At 37.9% G+C, this 21152-nt stretch overlaps 1 protein-coding gene across 11 annotated transcripts in view; it reads left to right on the plus strand.

The window, feature by feature from the left end:
• The first annotated feature begins 2161 nt into the window (after positions 1–2161).
• LOC124856236 (dedicator of cytokinesis protein 3-like) overlaps positions 2162–21152 on the plus strand; it is a 233481-nt gene continuing 214490 nt past the window's right edge. For 3 of the 11 annotated variants that reach the window (XM_047346526.1, XM_047346529.1, XM_047346531.1), the window contains exon 1: positions 2187–3126. In XM_047346526.1, the coding sequence (XP_047202482.1) occupies positions 3090–3126 (37 nt within the window). In that variant the 5' untranslated portion in view covers positions 2187–3089. Of the gene's footprint in view, positions 3127–21152 lie in introns of all 11 variants that reach the window. The other 8 variants (XM_047346522.1, XM_047346524.1, XM_047346533.1 and 5 more) reach the window with 7 other exon arrangements.

Here is a 21152-nt window from a genome sequence, read left to right on the forward strand (position 1 = left end):
TATAATCTTTTGTTTTGATTGACACGGTTTTATAGATAGACAGAAATCATTTCACTATAGTTTTTATTAAAGTGCAGATGTAAATAATATGATTGTCTGACCCGTGACGAGGGAGGTGATTATCTTTTAAAAGAAGGGAAACATGATGTGGATCAAAGTTTGTGTTTACTGTTATCAGCCATATAGTCAAAGTGTATTCCTCTAGATCTTAGTGTGGCAAATAATACAATCTCCTAAACATATTAAGGTTACACGCATGTAAATGACGATAGACCAAGTTGGACCATAATGTTATTTAATCAGCCTGTGATCCATTTTGTCTATTGAGTCTCACGAGTGTAGCAATATGAAATCTGACTTTTTGCACATTTCACTGCTCTGACTAGGACTTTTCCCTTCATCATGACCTTTTAACTGAAGATAAAATGTTTTATTGTACATGATGTTGAGATCTTCAAAACATGCAATGCTCACGAAGAGTTATCAAGACGCAAGTTGTTTGAATGTCTAATAATCTTAGTCTGCTTGTTTAAAACTTTGAAAGCTTTTGAAATTAATGCATTTTTGTGTTTTTCTTCTTAAAACATGCCAGTATATGATAGTTGAACACAGGCCAGAAAGACATTGTGGTCTAGCGTTTTGGAACTTTCACTGAAAACTTAAAACAATAGGGTTTAAAAAATGCTAGATGCTCTTTTATCCTTGATTGTGTAATTTGTCAAACACACAGGTCTCCAAATTTGCCTGTTCTGGTGGGGTGATCCCTACCAAACGACGTCACAACTTCTGTGAGCTGACTCCGGGTAGAACTCAGATAGACTAAGAAGCACCAGCACCATCACTCAAGTTCTGCCCACCAGTCCTTCAAGCCCAATCAACTATTGTAGGATTAGTTTGCAAAAAAAAAAAAAAAAAAACGTTTTCTCTCTAAGTAATAATTAGGTTAGTGTGATTGCTAATGTGATTCTCCAAATAAGCATATTTTTTACAATAAACAATAAAATAAATCTTATTCCTTTTTGGAAATTATGCAATTAGAGCTCAATGATTAAAGGAATTTATTCCTTCAGATTATTGATAGATATGTAGCTGATGTGTTTTAGTAATGAGACTAATAAAACATATAAGTAGCTTTTATGAATTGGTACCCAAAAATTGGCCCAGCTAATTTGAACAAGGCAGAACTTAGACTATTAGCATGGCCACCTTGTTGTCCACTAGTTGGCATATCATGACTTTTTGTTCTTTATTTGACTCATGACTAACTTGGAAATGTCACCACATTTGTATGTGTTTGTGTTTGGATGCAAGACGACAAGCAAACCTAAAAACAGGATAAGGTGAAAATGGGTTTTTATTCTGACAGATGATACTCAGATGTTACGGCATGCAGCATGTGTGGATGTGTATTTATTGCGTCAGGTTTGTAGAACACTAATAAACACTTTTCTTGTAGAGGGTGTCACTGTCTGATGGATAACTGTGAGGTCAGTAGTGTTGTAAAGGTAATATCTCTTTATTTCAAATTACTTTTTTTTTTTTTACTGAACATATGTAATATTTTTTAAGGACATGACACATGGGTTGTCATTATCTGCAAGCCAAAATCATAAATATTAACAGAAATAACGCTCAAGTAGGCCAGTATCCTTGTGTAATTAACCTATACAACAAGCTTCACTTTTTGATTGGAATTCCTGAAATAAATCTGTAGATCATTTTAGATTTTTTTTTTTTTTTAGATACACTCTTGTTTAAAACGTTGACACTTTGCCAGTGACATATTTATTCTGAATTAATCTCAGTTCAGTAACAATTTAGTTTCCTAACACGTAAACGGGAAGTGAAAACCTGTTTTAACATTTACAGGCCAGAAATAAGTGATCAGGTCTGTGCACTGCTAATCCCATGGGCTGAGATGTTTGTGTGCTGCACAGGAACCTCCACGCGGTGGCGCAATTACACAGATATTAGTGGCGACTTTCAATGGGCACCAACAGTTTTATGAACATACTTATTTCTCTGTCAATTCGCGCTGAAAATCATTCGCTCGCAACATCAGGAATTATGCCACTGTGGTATTATGTGTTGAAGTCGAGACACAACAAGCAAGTCTTCAAAGCGCATCAAGCATTTCGATGATATTAAATATATTTGTATGTTTTCTGCGCACGTAAGCGCCCGAATCTGCGTCCAAATCCCACATTTGTGCGTTTTAGGTCGAGCGCGTGTCGGCGTACCAAGCCATCTCGCGCACAGATGAATAATGATCACCTGCGTGATGTTATGTGACAGTTTAGCTCGTGCGTCACCCGAAGAAAACCTTTAATGGTGGGTTGCTGCAGCAGACAAACAGTCGCCCGCTCTTACATTAAACTCTCCCTCTCTGGACCGTGTTACGCACTCCAACACGGGCTCCTTCTCTTCCAAGATCCTCCTAAACAGACCGAACCCAGACGGGAATGCCGTTCTTGCTTGTTATTCCCTCTCCATCTGCACCAGGACAAGTTAAGTATAGTTGCAACTCGTCAACGCGTGCCTGCACTTAGAAAACATGCTGCGCTGAGTGAGAAGAGGAGTTCAATGGGGCTTGACCAAAAATCAGACAAAAAAAAAAACAACACTTTTTTTCATGGTAAATTTTGCGCACTTTTAATTTCAGTCAGGTCCTTTGCATGCTTTCTTTTCTTAAGGCAGCCCCCACCTGTCTTAATAGCATCCAGATCGCTGTATAAGTGGTAGACTACTAGATTCCCATCGCAGTGACGCCTGTTTATCGGATTTCTTTGCCTCAGAGCTGTAAATCAGCAGAGATGGACAAGCACAATGCGCCAGACCTGACGGGATAAAACATCTCTGCTGGACACTGTCAAAATAACTGAGCCACCTTCAGATTCAAGAACCAATTGAATCAAATGTATTTATCTTTTTATTTGCCTCCCGTCATCCTGAGGTAAACTTTTTCTCTCCCCGGCTCTGCTGCGGTTCCCTTCCCTTCTCTGGGTGACATCTCAGCGGGATTTCCATGAAGCGACGCCTCGGGTGACTAGACTTAGTTGGGGATTTTGCTCCGCTTCCAGAGGCACATCATGTGGACTCCCACGGAGGACGAGAAAATCGGTGTTGGTGAGTAAAATAATGTTTTTTTTTTTTCTATCATTGTGTCGTTTTTTGCACATCCAAGAACACCTGCAACTGTTATGCAGAGAGGACTGTCATGCTAAACAAATATACTTCCAACGTGAGATTCATCCAGTACCAACAGGAATCCTGACCCTTTCATAATGTTGCCTGTGGGTCTTGCATAAGCCCTGTCCTATCTTGGATCTTTAAGCATTTTCTCTTTAATAAGTGGTACCTGGGGTAATCATAGGTGGACTATTTTTTATACTGTGCCCTGTCTGTATCAGCATTTTCCGCATTGGTACAAGCCTTTGGCACTTTTAGTTTCAAGCTCTGCTACAAGAGATAATTTAAGAACCTTAGAGTGGGCTATCTGTCTTAAAAGAGCTGCTGCTTGAGACAGGCCAATTTATAGACCCCAGAAACTCTGATGTAGACTGTAATATACAGTAAAACTGGATGGAAAAGAAAAAGCAGTGGAACCAGTGGATGGTACAGTGATCTGTGACCACAGTGGATCAGCTGGGACCCATCAGTCGGTAATATATGTTGTGATGGATCACGGTTCATTGTTTCAGAAGACTTATTCAGGAACCATTAGCCATAATCTACATTTTAATTAGTCTCTCGCCCTTTTATCATTTCCTCACACTGGTTACTGTACATAATCCTTGAAAGCAGTCACTGCCACACAGTGTAGGCGAGCTTCTTGTATGTATTTTCTGTTTTGTTCAGTGTCTATGTTAATTGCACATAAAGCAGTTTTATTTTTTGAGCTTGTTAAAAAGTGAACATTTCCTACATGCTTCTGTCTGTTCCCAGTTGTTCCATATTTTAAATAATCTTTTTTTTTTTGGACATTTCCTTCAAATTCCTACTCTGGCCACTAATGACACTGGCTTAGTTCTGTCTGATTAAACAATTTTTGGAAACCTTCAAAAATTCCCGTCCAGATTGACATGAACACATTACAGATGTGCTGTGCTACACATCCATGATGCAAATCTCCCAAAAGTTAGATCTGGTGACTGTGGAGGCTTTTGGAGTACACTGAACCCCTTATCATGTTCAAGAGACCAGTTTGAGATGATTTAAGCAATTCCTTGTCATCGGTCAGCCTGTTTGTATTGAGGGGTGTGATTGGTTGTTCTTAATTTTATTTTCACTTTTCCGCCTTTCTTATGTAATTGCAAACTGTTTGACTTTTTATGATGATGTCAAAACATGATGGCCTGTTCATAAAGTTGCATTTTTAGTTCTGACATTATTGCTGGGGTCCCTCTCCATGCAGCTTGGAATACATGTAGTTGTGCCAAAAACGTTTGCGGTTCAGGCCCAAATCAAGTCTTCTCCATTGTTCCTCAGCCTTACCTAGTGCCCTAAAACTGCAGTTTTGTAACATTCAGTCTCGCATAAGAAGTTTGAGTTTCTAACAAACTCTTTTTTAAAGCCTTAGAACATGTATTCATTAATTGGGATCACCCATGCTGTCAAAACTCTGTGTAAAAAATTAATTTGAATTTGGAGAGTCCAACAAAATTTGCATAATTGTTTCAAATGAGGTGACAGACCCCCAACCTCTCCAAACCCCGGAGGTCAAAGCTATTGATTCACAGCCGCCCAGACTATTCCAATTGACCGATTAGGGGGAAATTCTACACCAGTATGTGCTGTGGGAGGAAGCAGGACTCTGCTGACAGGAAGTCGATGTGGGGAATCATGACTCCAGCACTCCGTTAATTGGAAACAAACATTAGCTGATTCTGAATGAGACTTTGAGACTTTGTATACACCCCCCCCCCCCCCCCCCCCCCCTTCTTTGACTCCAGCCTTAGTTTCGTGTCCCTGCTCTGATTTGTTTTTTTTTTTTTTTTTTTACATCAGCCTGAATTGCATCACAATTATTTACAAGGTATTGCTTGACATATTTTTTCACTACAAAGTGATTTGTTTCGTGATAATTGCGCTAATTTATTAGATATTATCCTCAAGTGATGTTCTAAGTCTACCCGTATTTTTTTTTCTGATTTTACTCTGCTCCATATCACATGCAAATCATAGCAGACAGTTTTTCTCATTTATCCTCACATTATCTTCTTTAAAAACATCTAAACAGGTAAACAAAGGCGATGACATCAGGAAGTCTTTAATATCAGTGAATACCAGGATTAAACAAATCCTGGAAAAAACTCATCATTGTTTTCATGCAAGTGTGTTCTGATGCCTTTGGTAATCCAAGCATTTGTGATTTTTGCAGGATAAGGCTCTGCATACCAAGGCTGGGAGAGTGGTAACTCATAGAGGCGTTCCAATGGAGTTGGGATGACTAGTGCCTCGTTGTAGAAAACAGCTATTCAGCTGCATGAATGCAGCTTTGTGGCACCCATAGAGGGTCCTGAATGCAGTTTCGCCTCCCCCAGGGCTGCACTGCACACTGCTCAGTTCTCACACTCGACACAGAACACATACTGACAAATGGATATTTGAGAAAAAGCTGGACATGTGTAGTGATGTCTTAGACATACTGTTTATCAACTGTACCTGCTAGAGGTTTGAAATTTTACATCATTTGGAATGATGAAAGTTGCGCTTAATATTGTAGGTTTCATTTTTTGCTGATAATCAACATATTTGTCGGGTTCAAAACATAATTTCTCATTCACCTCCTTTTATTAAAAACTAGTTAAGACACATTATTACAACTAACTGTCCAGCTGAGAGGATTTTAAACGCACAAAAAAGTTCCAGCCAACCAGCTGGGTAACTCTCAGAACCTTTCTGTTATGAGCTGAAACGGCGCCAACCACCTTGTCTGCAGATGATGGCTACGCTGAAGAATCTTTACAGGCATGAACCTGCCAACCCATTGTTTAAACTGGGTCACGCTGAAATGAACTGATGTGTAATTGTTTCCATAATTTATCTAGGGTGTTTTCGCTCTGACCTATTTATTCTGGACCAACTTTTCCTATTTTTCTCCCTGTGCTCAACTGTGAGTTACTGCTGTGTCCTTTTGGATTTGGAAAACTCCACGATCAGATTACAGATGGCGCCATTATTAGACTTCTCCCCAGACAATGAAGTGCTCTGTCACACATTTCTTAACCACAATTTATTGACTCTTCTTATGCAAATCATTTTCTTAGAGTTGAACTTTTATGATAAATCACAAACCTTGCTGTAATTTTGTAAAAACATATAATGCCGCATGATGTCATGCTACTGAGTTTGATTAATGGCCCTAATTGGGCCTACAGATGTTGGCACCCCTGGTAAAGATGAATAAAAGGCATTTAAATTAATTCATTAAAAATATTGTTTTTTGCTATTTTTTTAAACTATTTATACCCCTGCTGTTAAAACTGCACCTACCCTCTGTTGCCAATAGGTCTGCAATTAGTCTTCTCCTGTAGCATTTTACATGGTTGAAGCAAACTGAGAGGTATCATTGACCATTTCTCTTTGTAAAATCTCTCTTGATCATCTAGAGTCAAGGCTCCACTCTTATGATCTCTTCTCTTTAGATTTAGGTCTGTGAATTCAGGGGGATTTTCTGTCAGATTAACAATTTATGAGCTCGGCCATCCAGGAGGAGCTTGGAGTAGAGCCGCTGCTCCTCCACATCGAGAGGAGCCAGTTGAGGTGGCTCGGGCATCTATACCGGATGCCTCCTGGACTCCTTCCTTGGGAGGTGTTCCAGGCACGTCCCACCGGGAGGAGGCCCGTGGGACCACCCAGGACACGCTGGAGGGACTATGTCTCTCAGCTGGCCTGGGAACGCCTTGGGCTCCACCCAGAGGAGCTGGAAGAGTCGTCTGGGGAGAGGAACGTCTGGGTGTCTCTACTGAGTGCTGCCCCCGCGACCCGGTTCCGCATAAAGCGGAAGACTACCAGTACGACAAGTGTTGTTTGGGCCAAATGTTTTGGATCGTTATTCTGTTTAAGCGACTCATTGTCAGTTTACTGGAAAAGTCTACCTGATTTCTATTTAAAAATGTTCTGGTATTTTAAAAGGTTTAAGATGCCTTGCACTCTAACGAGGGTCTGTGGGGCCATGGAGGAGAAATGAGCCCACAGCATTAAAGATCCTCCACCATGCTTAACAGTGCTTTCACATTTCTGTCCTTTGTTTCACTCTAAACCCACTTGAAATATTTTCTCCTAAAAACTCAATCCTCATCTCATCTGACCAGAGCACAATGTTTTAGTTGAAGCTCCTGTAGAGCTCAGCAAACTCCAAATGTTTAAATTTGTGATGACAGGACACAATAGAGTTTTCTGGTATCAACTAGTAAGTATGCAGATAGTGTCTAATGGTTATATAGTGACCCCAAAGATGCCCTTTTTAACCTGTCTTGCTATCCTGCTGTGGTGGCAAGATAAACATAGATCCTGTTCCTTCTAGTGGCCAGTGGCTAAAAGCAATGGGCCTCAGTGTCATGTCATATTCATGCTCCAGGAGAACAAAAGTCATGGTTTACTGGTTAGAGGTCTCTAGAAACCCAGATCAACTTCATAAAAGTAAATCGCAAGGAGAACACATTATTGTGCCACAAGTAACGTTATATAAAAAGCAAAAATTCTGGTTTGAATTTTGCAAAACTTTCCAGTTTGAGATGACCTCTCTGTGAAACAGCTTAATTAATATCAAGTCTTCGTACACAACTGTACCTGTGGTGACAGTAAATTTGTGCATCTGTATCTCCTAAGGATCTCTTTGCTTATTTGGACCTTTTGTACGGAACAGTGTTTTGTATTATAGAATAATATTTTCATCTCCCGCTTAAAGTCAAGAAACATTGTGTTTTTGCACATTTGTTTCTACTTTGAAAGCTCAAGCAGATTTCACAGATGGTGTTAAAGTCCAATTGTTGATGCTCTGCATTATGTTATAGCCATTATGAGGATATTAGAGCCATTAGTGTACCGAGCATCTGTTAGTGTGTGTATTGGGGGGGGGGGCTTTATGACCCCAACTTAACTTTTGATTTTTATTGTCACTATGTTTCGTAAATGGTGGAGTGAGATCTGTTTTTTTTTTTTTTTTTTTTTGTTTTATCTCAAGTTGGATTAAGCTTTTAAAGTTTATTCATGCTCTTTTGTCCCAACATTCATGGAAAAGCTTCGAAGCACCCGTAATGATTTTTGGTTTTATGAACAGGATTATTTTTTCTAAAAATGCAATAAAACCATAATCTGCATTAGTGTGCAGTTTTTGCATCCATTTGCGGCCCGCTTATTGAAATGAAGCCCTGCCTGCTGTGTCATGATAAGCTGAACTGCATTTGAACTTTAAATTTGTTGAACAGTCACTCTGAGGCATGTTACTGCTTTTCATGGCTGTTGGTGTTTAGTGGCCCAGATTTACAGCTTTAATCATTAGAAAGTGCGGTTATAAAAGCTATTCTCAGAGGAGGGAAAATACTTAATTAGTAAGAGACTCCAATTTTCCCCTGACACATAATAATAACAGGTGAGTCTTTGGTAGTTTAAACGGAGAGTTTTAGTATGAGACAGTTAGAAGAGATGCAGGCGAGTGTCCCAGAGAAATTCAGCTGTTGGTTTGTCTTCCAGAACTAGTTCAACATTATCATTGTTTCCTTAAGGGTGTGAAAGAAATATGAAACATGCCAGGTTCAGCATCAAAACAGAGCAGGATATTGTTCTGTTTCTCTTTCTATCACTTCTTTGTCACAGAATGTGATTTCTTGCCAGGATTATTGGACAATAAGGATCTCTTGATGAGTGCCAGTTGTTGGAGATTCTACAATTTTTTTTCTTCTGTTGACTTCTAATGTGTTTCTTACTTGAACAACCGTCTCTGAAAACCTTAACGTCCTTCAAACAGGGCTCAGAGATTGGCTCATTCTTTTTAAAAGAAAAATTGTTTAAAAAACAACACATTTTTATTATTTTAAAGTGGGATTTTAGATCATCTTTGCATAATTATAAGCAGTGACTGAACATTTATATGAATGCCATGTTAAGCATGCCTTAACAGTTTTATGTATTTTTTTGTGTGGGCACATCTTGCTGTTGCAGAAGGAAAAGCAACTACTCCCATTCTAAAGAAACACATTATTTATGAAGTATAAATGCAGTTCAAGACCACAAAAAACGTGGTTTCTGAAAAAAACACAAACGGACAAAATGTTGTAGCTGTAATAATAAGTGAGACAATTTTTCTAATCTGGGTAAGGCTCTGTGTGGAGTCTCTCTAAATAAATAAAATCGATCAATGATGTTTTGCACTTTACCGAAGTCAGGGTCGGTTAACAGCTTCAACCTGACATTATCCGAACGTCTTCCATGAAACTGAAATGCAGTCCTTGGAGCAAAAATATATATAGAACTGTAAAAAAGAAAATCTATAAAATAAAAAAAGTTTAAATTCTAAAAAGCCATCAGCAATCATGAACATTAGATTTTACATTCTAAATTTAAATGATCTGATATTACAGAATGTCATAACAACAGAAGTTTTGAATGAACTTGTTTTCTACCTCTCCTAGGTCAACAATAGCGGTTGTAGTTGTTTTGTTGACTCTTGGTTGTTTGTAGGCTTATCCAAGGTCACTTTCAGTTCAGGACAAGTTGGGTTGATGGGCATAGCTGAATGGATCATATGAGTATGGCTGTAGGAAATGGATGGATATCCCTGATGGCATTTCTTAACTTTAGCTTTGTTACCCTGAAGCAAGTAGTCAAACAGCCGTTAACTGTCAACTTTGCAATTTAAAGAAATTTCTTCACTCATCTACTTTTTAGCCAAGGTTTCTTTGACCTTATACAGGTGTGCTTTCAGCTACAAAGTTGTTTATTTGCCTTTATTTAGTTGGCTTTTTATTTTCTCTGTACAACATTTGAATTTATGTCTGTTGCTGTTGTTTCTAATGCAAAGACACATCTTCCACAGTTGTGTCCAGTATCTGTAGACCCCCTTCAGGCAAGCATGTTTCACAAACTACACATTTCATTTTATACTTCTTGATTTTTCATCAAAGTTCTGTTTCTTGGGCATTACTACTCATTACTACTTGAGCTGCATTATTAAGGACATTTTGAAGTTGTATTTGTGGCTTTGTTAAACCTTAACATATCCAGGCGTTCCCACCTACTCATCTAACTGCATTGTGTAACACGTGGGGAGGTTCATTGCAGCATTTTGTGAAATAACAGTTGGTTTTAAAAACTTGACATGCAGTGCAGCATTTTGTCATTTAGTAGTTTTTTGACACTCTGGTTAACCAAAAGAAAATGTCTAGAGTGAAAGAGGAATACAAAATGAAGAACAGAGGTGCATCAGAAAATCGGTTGATGACCAGAATCGTCTGATTCTCAGCTTCTCAGTGGTCGACTGACTGGTCATGATCAACTGGGAAACTCAGATATTTTTCTTATCAGGGAAGGCCACTTGGCTTAACTGTACAAGGAGAGTGTTACTGAGGGAAGAAGACTCAAACTTGGCTATTTTCAATATACCTAAGAAGTTTAAAAATGTCATCAGAGGAAGCTAAGAGATGTAAGATGCCTCTAGAAAGGTCACAATTTTCTGTTCATGTTCATGTTCAGACATTTTCTGTTCATGTTCAGAAGTATGTTTAGTACTTTCAGGCTGCTAGAGGGTAAAAGAGAGCAAAACCTTAAGCAGTTTACAGTAAAGCCTAAACAACATACAGTAACTTTGCTCAGTTTTATCCTTTTGAGCTTTCAACGGTGTCCTGTCTTGATGTCTCTTTCTGAGAGAACATCCAGGTTGTCATACTTTGTCACTAGGACTAAACTGACCTTCTTCGACCCACACTCAGGTAATTGTAATTGGACAATATGTTTTCCTGACACAAAAATATCTCTCTTCTATTAGTAAGCAAAAAATGTAAGAGATTTCCATTATGCAATTTGCGATGCTGGCTGCTGTCCATGGTGCTGACACTCATCTAATCAATGTTTTAGTTGAGGACAGGGCTTTTCCTTTTTGATCTTTGCCTTTCTTGCTTAAACTTACAGCCAAGTCATGAGGATGGTGCAGGATTTTCACCTGAATCACAAATTGTCCTGGTCTGTGACATGTAATTCCAGCATCTCCACTCATTCACAATCTGTAGGGGCAAAACTGAGCGCACAATTGATCTATAAAGCCTTTGCTGTTCTCCCACATTAGAGTGGGCATGTAAGGCAAAACACCCAAGGCAAGAGACTTGAGAGGATTATGTGCTGAGCAGCTGGACTTCTGAGCTTAATGAACCTAACTGATGGGTGGCGGGGTCCTGTAATTGCTTTACTCTATGATGATAAAATTATTTACATATCAGTGAAATATTGCAAATGTTGTTACTGATCCAAGTACGCTGTTGTTGTGAAAATAAGTGGTTCTGTGCATTACCAGGACACAGTTGATCTCTGTAATATATGGGTTGATTTTGCTGGTTACACATTTGCCTGGGGACATACTGTAGACGTTTTCTCTGCGTGTTTTTCTGTAGTTGTTTTGCTGATCATAATGAGTGAATAAACCTCCACTATACATCCTAGTATTCCATTGTTTAATTGCGTGTTGCACATATAATGGCCAAAGAAAATATGCTCCTTTTTTTAAACTCTGATCTTCGGTTCTGTTTAGATTTCAGACTTAATTTTCCATCTCTGTCACTGTCATGTTGTCCTTCTAACTCATCCCTTCTTTGTCCAAAATCCTAATCTCTTCAAACATCTGTCTGTAGCATTCCAACTTTGACTGCTTGGATCTTGGAAAAAAGTCATCGCAATTATTTTGGTTAATATTGAAATCATGATTATTTAGCGATAACTCATTGAGTCTGGAAACATGCAACATTCATTGTACTTCAGGAACAAAGTAGGAATATACTTTCAAAACAGAATGTAGCACAATTATTTTTTATTGTTTATTGTAAGGTCTAAGATTATGGTTCTCAACTAAAATGTGGACTGCTGCCTCCAGGTAGGGGGACAAGCTCGGCCTCAAAAGGAAGACTTTATTTGTCTTTGTGTCTTGCTTGTGGGGGATGTCGGGGTGGAGTGTGAGCTGGAAGAAATATCTGAGCCAGTGGGAGAAGTCCGACAAAAGACATAATATTTATTTTTTTAATGGTGTAGAAAAAAAAGGCCTAAATGTTGGACTTGTTTAAATAATAAAAAAAGAAGTAAATATTTGTATTTCATGGTTTATGTTAAAGACTTTTCACTGATTCTGGTTTGGATGTGGACTCCGTCATCCCGCTGTGGGTGTTTTGCGTGTGTGGGTCAGTGTTAGTGTTTGTATGGCTCTGCGTTTTGGAGGACAGCTCCGCCGTTGTTATGGTTACTCTCAGTTTCTGCAGACACCTTGGTAGGACGGGTTGCACAATTGCCATAACAACAAGCCAACTTCTCAGCTTTCATTCAGAAAAGAGAAGTGCATCATAAACAGTCCAGATCGCTCTTAACACTGAAACATATTGGTTTAGTATCACCATTTATTCAGAAAGCTGACTGCTGAAACACAAGGAGTTATTAAATATTAGTTGTACTGTTCTGGGTAACTACTCAACATTGTATATGTGATTAACATGCAGTCATTATATAGGCTGTGACCAAATTTGTCCTTATTTCTTTTATATTTATACTTGCAAAGTTATCTTTGTATTTCAGTGCAAAATACCATTGAATGCTACATTATGTACATTTTATAAATGCTAGTTGATGATGATCTGTTTTGAGATACAATAATGCTTGTTTTCTATCACGTACAAAGGAACAACTCATTTACTGAAATGGTAAAACAAAATTAAAGTATCTCTAAAGCCAAACATTTTTGACAGCTAAGGACAATGAATCCACATGAATGAAACTTCGAAAACTTTTTATATTTACTTACTCATAATTTGGTTTTTTCAAATTATGAGGGTAGATTAAACCAAACTGGTCAGGCTTCTAACTGAATAATTCACTTTGCCAACAAAGCCAAATATTATTCAACAACTTTGCATTGATTTCTGGTTTATAGTCCACCTTAGAGATGCAAACCATGCCCTCAAAATGCAGCCAATGCATAACAGCTGCCAAATACATTCACTGTTTGGGATCAATGGCTCAGCTCTGTCCTGTGGGTTATTAGCTGTTTAAGTTGACTTAAGTAGTATCAGGGGTGAAAGTAGTTTTAAATTCTTGCCGGTACTTAGGGGCGGAGCTAGAGGGTGGAATGGGGATATATATATATATATATATATATATATAATGTGTGTGTGTGTTAATTGTGGCCCCCTCGAGATCTCTCTCTCTCAGCAAAGTCCAAACTCAAACTAATTTAAACGTCAATATTTTACTTTACTGTAGGCTGACTGTATAAGGCAGAAATTAGAATCACTTGACAATGTAGAATATATATATATATTTCAATTGTTAAAGTACTGCCATGTATTAAACAATGATAAACCATTTTCTGATGCATAACTTTTCATCTTCAGTTTCCATCTTTTCTTTTAAACAAAGAAGTTATTGTTCTCTGCATTGTGGTCAGGTTTTGATTTCATTTAAATAAAAAATTTGACAGTTCGGTTGTTTTTGCGTTTTTTTTTTTTTAAGTCCGAAGATGGTAAGTGTTTTATTGTTTGTCCTGTCCTAATGCAAGCGGCGGTTTTTTGTCTGTGCACCACCTGTGTAAAATCTCCCAGTCCACTAAATCGAACGCACCGATCTCCTTGGCAACCGCTCTGTTTTGGAGGTAATCGTGCTTGCGCTCTCGTGTAGTGTATGTGAAATCTCGGGTCACAAGCGGTGTCTTCGAACTGTACTGTGTTGCTGTAATTCAGCAAAATAACATGAACCACAACTAGTTACTCTCCCTTTGCTTTTAACTGGAGTATTTAGCAGCGAGCAGACAGACATTAAACGTAGCGGTGCTCGTTTTAAAGGCTGGCCGTTCACAAAAGCCTCGAACTCCAACGGGAGAGAAGCAAAGCAAGAGCATTGAGGCTCCATCATAGCAGAACAGTTCAGAAACTATTTGGAATGAGGGGAAAAAAGCTATTTTTATAAACAGATTAAGTCTTGTTTTAGACTTTCTATTGGTAGCGGATCTGATCTTTGTGTGCTCGTGAGTTTTTGCAGCCGTAACTGGTTCTGAAGGACGGCTTCATAGCAGGCAGCTGTTCTTCCCTCTTCCCGGTACTGCGTACCGGCGCAGAATCTTTTAGTGGTACGCAGTACCGGACCTTACCGGCTCACTTTCACCCCTGAGTATTATAGAGGCATTGATCAGCTATCACTGAGCTGGTTGGAGCTATTGAACAAAGTTGGATAAAATGTAGAATTAGGCAACTATCTTATATTTTGGAAGAAAAGACACAAACGAGAGTGGATGTTTCTGCCCATGAAAAATATGTCTGCCTGAGATAATTTATTCAAAGAGGTCTTGGAGCAAATGGGAGAAGTGAGTTGTTTTTTTCATTTTACACGTAAGACCTGGGTGGTTCATTCCTGAAAGGCATGGAGAAAAACATCAAGGCCACTCACTGTCCCTTCTCACACCTCAAAGGACTTACTCTTCTCAGAAGTCTATCATTTATTTATTTATTTTTTTAAATGCTAAGAGTACTTCACTGATGCTTAGTAAGTCCTTGTCAAACTGTGAAGTGTTTGGAGTAATTAGGACGTTTTCTACTCATAACTGAAGTAATTTGGCAGTGATTTGCACAACATTTCTAAGAGAGGCAACATTTTCTCAGCCTAATAGCGCTGGCTTCCTCTGATGGGACAGGTTCCAAACACTAAGTTTAGATTCACAGAAGTACTTTAATCTATTTTCAACTGAAATAGTAAAACTGAGTTAGGCTGTTTTTTTACCTCATTGTATGAAGATATGTTTGAAATGTTCAAATCTTCACCTAAAATCTGAAATCCAAGATGTTTGTGTTATAAGCTTTTTTTTATTACATCAGCTTTTTATGTGCTCCATCGTTTCATAAGTAAGAAAGGAGCCATGAACCGTTTCCAACATTTGAGCTCTGTTCCCTGAAATGCAAAACTCGCCTGTCTCCATTTATTGATTAGTGGCTAAAATAGACCCTCAAGTTTAACAGTCTTTCTGTCCTGCAGCTTGTTGTCTGTGGGTTGCAGAATGGGGGAGGCCATCTTGTCATGTGATTTAAGGCAAATTTATGCAGCAAATTTAATGAACATTGACGTTTTGACAATTTCCAGATTTGAAACATGTCACAGAACAAATGGATAAGTCTGCTTGCAACAGAAAGTGGATTATTTGTGCAGCTCTATTGGTTGTACTATCAACTAGGTCAACAAAGATAATGGATAAGAGAGACGAAAACCAAATCATTATATTAGACCTTTAATTAAAGTAAAGAATCACCACTCAAAGCTTATAGTGCTATGAAAATCTTTAGTCCTGTCATACGTTTGCCGTTTTCTGCTTGATTCATAATTGATCCCTTCTTAACTTATGTTGCATAAGCCAACCCTGACCACGTGTTCTTCGACTATCTGGCCAGTGAATTACACTCAGCTCTGACTTCATGTACAAGTCAAGTTGATTTATTAACCAGCCTGGACACAGAGGTGAGACAAGCAGTTATTTATTCAGACATCGGGCCGTAGATGTACACCTCCTCATGTATCCACATTTATATTTCTTTCTTTGGTACTGAGGGAAGATTTTTTTTTTCTACTCTTTATATATAAAAATATTTTTAGAGCGAGCCAAACTCCTGTCCTGCATATGAAGGGACACAAATTGTGGTTGACACCAAAAGGCTGGGGGCAGTGGTTGTTACTCCAGTATCTGCCTTTTTCCTTCCTTCTCATTTCTATTTAGTTGTACCTCTAATTTTTTATGTTTGTTTTTCCTCTGTGTCGGTTAGTTTGTTCGCTTTCTCTTCTAAACTGTTATTTCCTTCCCCTGCTGTGTTCTTTCTCTCTTTCTTCAAGCTCTCACTCAGTGTAATGAATATTTAACGTAGAAATGCTATAATTAGATGTAATCGGCCCTCTGTTTCATCCATCATCAGGCTCAGCTTTCTGGTCTGCATGGGTTTATGCTTTCCTTATTCCACTGAGGTTGAGTTTCACGTCACTTTTAATGATCATCGACAAAATGTTTTTTTTTCCTGTTGGAGAATGCAGATTGACAATAATTTATAACACCATGGTTTAGCTTTTTTTTTTTTTAAACATTTTGTCAAATAGTAACATGCTCCTGACGGTTATTTCATACCCAGTAAATGATTAGTTTGCCTGTATTACATCGATTTAACAGTTTTATTCATGTTAATACTTACTTTGAAAGATTGTTTTTTTTCTAATGAGTTGCACATTGTAAGCAGATACATTACCTTTGCAACGTATTCAAAAACCTGGACCTTCTTTAAATTGTTTCACGTTACAACCAAAAACTTCAGTGTATTTAATTTGCATTTATGTGATAGACCAGAAGTCTCATAACCCAGTCTTTTAGGGTCAGTGTTTTGCAACTTCTAGATATCTCTGCTGCAGCTCGCCTAAATCAAATATTAGATAATTAACAAAACTCTGAACATGATTGCTTACTGAGGAGGTAATACTCCCATTTGATTTATGTGTGTTGGACCAGTAAGATGCCTTAAGGTTGCAGGACACTGGCCCTCCAGGACTGGAGATTGAGACTCTAATATAGACCAACATAAATCAGTGTATTATATGCAAAGTGGAACAAAAATAATTCATGGTTTTCAAGATCATCATAAGGATCAAGAAACATAACAAACAGGTCAGGGTTAATGTACAGAACTTTGAAGCAGGAATAGGTTATAAAGCAACCTCAGTCGATCATTAGAAATACGCAAAGAGTATTGCACAAAGAGTAAACCTACCAAGACATGGCCAGTCACCAAAACTGACAGGCCAGGCAAAGAGAGCATTAATCAAAGAAGTAGCCAAGAGACCCATGGTAACTCTGGAGGAGCTGCAGAGATCCTCAGCTAAAGTTTTGTACTGCTTTGATAAAAGCACATAATTATAAACTGCACCTAATGGTCTAATTCTTCAAAACTATTAAAGAATGGTGCTATCTTAATGATGCAGCTAAAACAAGTTAAGAAAGCAGCTAAATATCCACACATTTAATATTAAAAGAAAAATGTACATCAGTCTTAGGCTCTGTGCAAGAGTATGGAGCTTTTGTGGGGCTTGTCCCCCAAGGGGAAAAAAAAAGTTAGGTCACAAAAGCTTTCTGTTGGTTCCGCTACACCCATTTCAAAAGTAGCAATCAATTTGCATTTAGTGGCAATGTTGGAAAACCACAAAATAACATTCTATGTAACTAATAAGTGGGAATAAGCAAGATCTCTTGCTAAACATATAAACATTTTTACACGTGTTGCAATTTGAGATGGACTATTTCTGATCGATACAATCAATGTATTTTCATGCATGTCTAAGGTGGTGATATTTGGACCTGTGTGCTTTAATGTGTGTGGCCTTCAGGTTACCTTACATTCAACATCCCATTGAATTACAATAATGGGCTGGGGGGGGGGGGGGGTTGCACTAAAGGTCAATGAGCTGTTTGGGAGCCTATACAGTTCTGACAGTCTGTTGGGTAAATGGGTTTACTGTACCATTAAGGCTAATGGGTTTGTGCTTCACCTAAAATATCTGTCCAGCTTTAGGTACTGGGACTACTGCAGGAGGAAAATGCACTGCTGGTAATATGATGAAAGCTTTTTACATTTCAACTGCAAAAGGGGTGGATGGTAATTTCTTTTTCTCTGACATTTGTCATGTTATACTGCTTTCAAGAGGGTAATGTAACATAAAAGGATATATTTTCTGTTAATATTTTTGTTCCTGTGTTCCCCAGGCAGTAGGACTTACACCTTGCCGCCCTTAATCCCTGTTAGTTGTGTTTATGTTGGCTGAAGTGGAATGATTTTTTTAGTTAGGAGCATAATGGTGAGAGTTGTTGCACAGCAATAAGCTCCTGGATTCAGATTCTGCTCAGGGCCTTTCTGAGTGGAGTAGTCTATATGCACGCTGGGTTTTCTCTGGGTACTCTCACAGTCCAAATAGAAGAAACACACATGCTATGATAATGGATGTTCTATAGTGCCTTGTAAAAGTGTTCACAAACCTCTAACTTTTTACCCATTTTAGTCATGTTACAACCACAAACTTCAAGATATTTTGTTAGCACATACTGTAAGTGTGAAGTGAAAAGAAAAGGATATATTCATCATTTTGATGGAAAGAGTATACAACTGTCCGTCTAAAGCGTTTTGTGGTTTGAAGGGCAAACTTTTAAAGTAGAACAGTTTACAGGTACAGTGAAAATACATTAGAAGAAAGAAGTAATCTGTACACCCATAATCGAAGTTGTCTCCTGGTTTATCTATTAGTTGGGCTACATGTGTGCACAACTGAAAATGAACGTCTCTGCCTAATCTGAATCTTGGTTCTATGATCCTCTAAGTGATTGAATTGTGAAAAGCTGAATTAGAAAATGAGCACATTTAATTTGTATTAAGTCAAAACCCACACAAGCCAAATGTTTCATGTGAGGCTTCAGAGCAAAATATCTAAAATATTCAGTTTTCCAAACATTGAGGGATGCATAAAAGGTGTCCCACATCAGTAGAGGCTGCTAACAGCATATCAGTACCCTCTTAATCCTCAAAAGGAGATGCTTGATAACAGATGGAGTTAATGCTGTGGTCTGCATGTTAAGGACAGCATAAGCGTGTTTGTAGGAAAGCAGGCTGCAAGACAGCTAGAAATTAACATGTAAACATAAATTATAAAACATACATTTAAATATTTTATTACTGGGTTCTTCGTTGCTCACATTAATTACTTCTCTATTCCTGTCATTTTAACGCTGTTTTTATTCGTCTTCTTTGACCTACTGTACATATGTGCCATCTTTTCCCGGTCACCCATCAGCTCTCTTTTTCTGACCCCACTGGCTCTTTCATTTTAACACCATTCCTCCACCTCCCCTACTTCCAGGTAAATGATGGATGTTTTTCTTTGACCTGATTAGATTTGGCCTTTCAGCCGGTATGGATTTAGTAAACATGTATGTGTAAGACTTACTGAGAGTTGTAGGTTTGCATTTTAGTTCTATGTGGTAATGTGGGGATTTTCAAAGATTTCTTTGTTGTATTTATGGAGCTGCTTTACAAAAGATTAACGCACCTTTGATTCCACACTCAGAGGCTCCACTCCTTAAAACTTTAAAACCCTTCAGCAAAGCAAGATTTTTGCCATCTCATTTGTTTGGTTTACTAGGAATTCAACAAAGCAGAAAATGCTACATTTTGAGTATTATGAAGATTAAACATTTTACTCCAGCGGAGTCAAAGTTATTTTTTTTTTAACTTTATTTTCAGGGTATATATGGGTCAGTGGCAGAATGGTGTTCCTCTGATTGGAATTTTCCAAGAAAACCAGCCTTGACTTGTTTTCTTGGGCAAGACTCTTAAATTCCCTATTTCCTTAAATAAATTGCAACTCATTGTTAGAGTGCTTCATGGAACCTATATAGGAATAAAGGCTCTAATGTTCCACAGGCTAATGCTTTAAAAGGTTCTAGACCAATAACGATGTGTTTCAAAGTCTGCATTAGTTTCAGGGTGGTGAGGAAATTTTTCATGCACATCGTAAAAGGTTTTTGTTTTCAAGCAGTTAATTAGGAAGCTTGGCCCCATTTCAGGGCCAGCGGTGAAGCTCGTTATAGTTTTGTTACCTCATTTTGAACTAACAAAAAGTGTCTTCCACCTCTGGGCACAACACCAATTTATTCTAATTAAGGTATAGTGCTTTTATGTTTTTTACCCATATCTCTATAGGGCTAGAATTAATCTAAAAACGTTTAGGTTGCAATTAGATAAGCCTTAGAATTAATCATCAGTAATTCCACTTCTGTTTGATTAGGCTGAGACCCTGTGAAAAAACAGATTTCACAGTATTTTATGTATTATGTCGCTGAATACATTAAGACAGAGCAATATCACTTTCTTACTGCTCAGGAATGTATTTTTGTTTAAGTGGTGTCAGTATATGCATCACTTCCCATTAATCTGACAGTTTCTGAATATGCGTATGACATGTCTGAATAAACACCTTTCAGCTTATTTTATGAGAACAATTGGGAACCTTTGCAGTCACATTAAACAATTGGCTTGTATAGTAACAATAGCTTTTCACTTTATAATCTGCACTTGAGTTATGTCCAGATCAGGAGTTTTTGTCCCATATACTGATCCCAGTCATTTGAAGTTAGGCCTTTATTGATATCGAATTTAAGCAGCTTTTAAAATGCAGTAAAAGAAAACTTATTTGATTAGTATTAAATGTTCTACAATAGCATTGTGATTGTATCCCATTTAACTTACTCAACAATGTGATTCAGGATGTTGTACTGTTTGTTTGACAGACTTGACTTGTCTGAATCCTGCTTACCATGTCTCCATGCAAAGAGCTTGCAGAAGTGACAGGCTAACACTAGCATTTTTATTCTCTGTTTTGATATGAATCTTTGATTATTCAGGTCAGTATGATTCCACTTAGTGACTTTTGATTTAATTAAAAAAACAAAAAAAAACTTTCTGCTTTATAAACTTAGTGCTTGGGTTATTATAGACTAGGAATTTGACTGCAGTAGCCATTACAGTCTCTAGTCTCTTTGACCATCATTGTAAAGGATGAAAAATACTAACAATGTCAGGGACAACCAAGATTTGTTAGCACAATGAAAACAATGGGCCATGTCTTAAAAGCAGTGTGCACAAAAAGCAGACATGCTAAATAGATATTCATGCTGATCTTTAGTTATCTATTTAATAGGAATCCAAAGACTTGCTTGACTTGAATGCTACACTGTTAAGAAACTCAACTGATTGTAATGATTTTCACCTAACATATGCTGCTAAACGAATTACTCAACCTTACATGCATTGCCTCAAGACATTTAATTTTTCCCTATCAGAAAATAAATCCTAATAACAGTAACTAAAGTCATCAGTGTGTCAGATCCCAATTGT

This window comes from Girardinichthys multiradiatus, chromosome 20 (genome assembly GCF_021462225.1).
Source record: "Girardinichthys multiradiatus isolate DD_20200921_A chromosome 20, DD_fGirMul_XY1, whole genome shotgun sequence".
NCBI lineage: Eukaryota > Metazoa > Chordata > Actinopteri > Cyprinodontiformes > Goodeidae > Girardinichthys > Girardinichthys multiradiatus.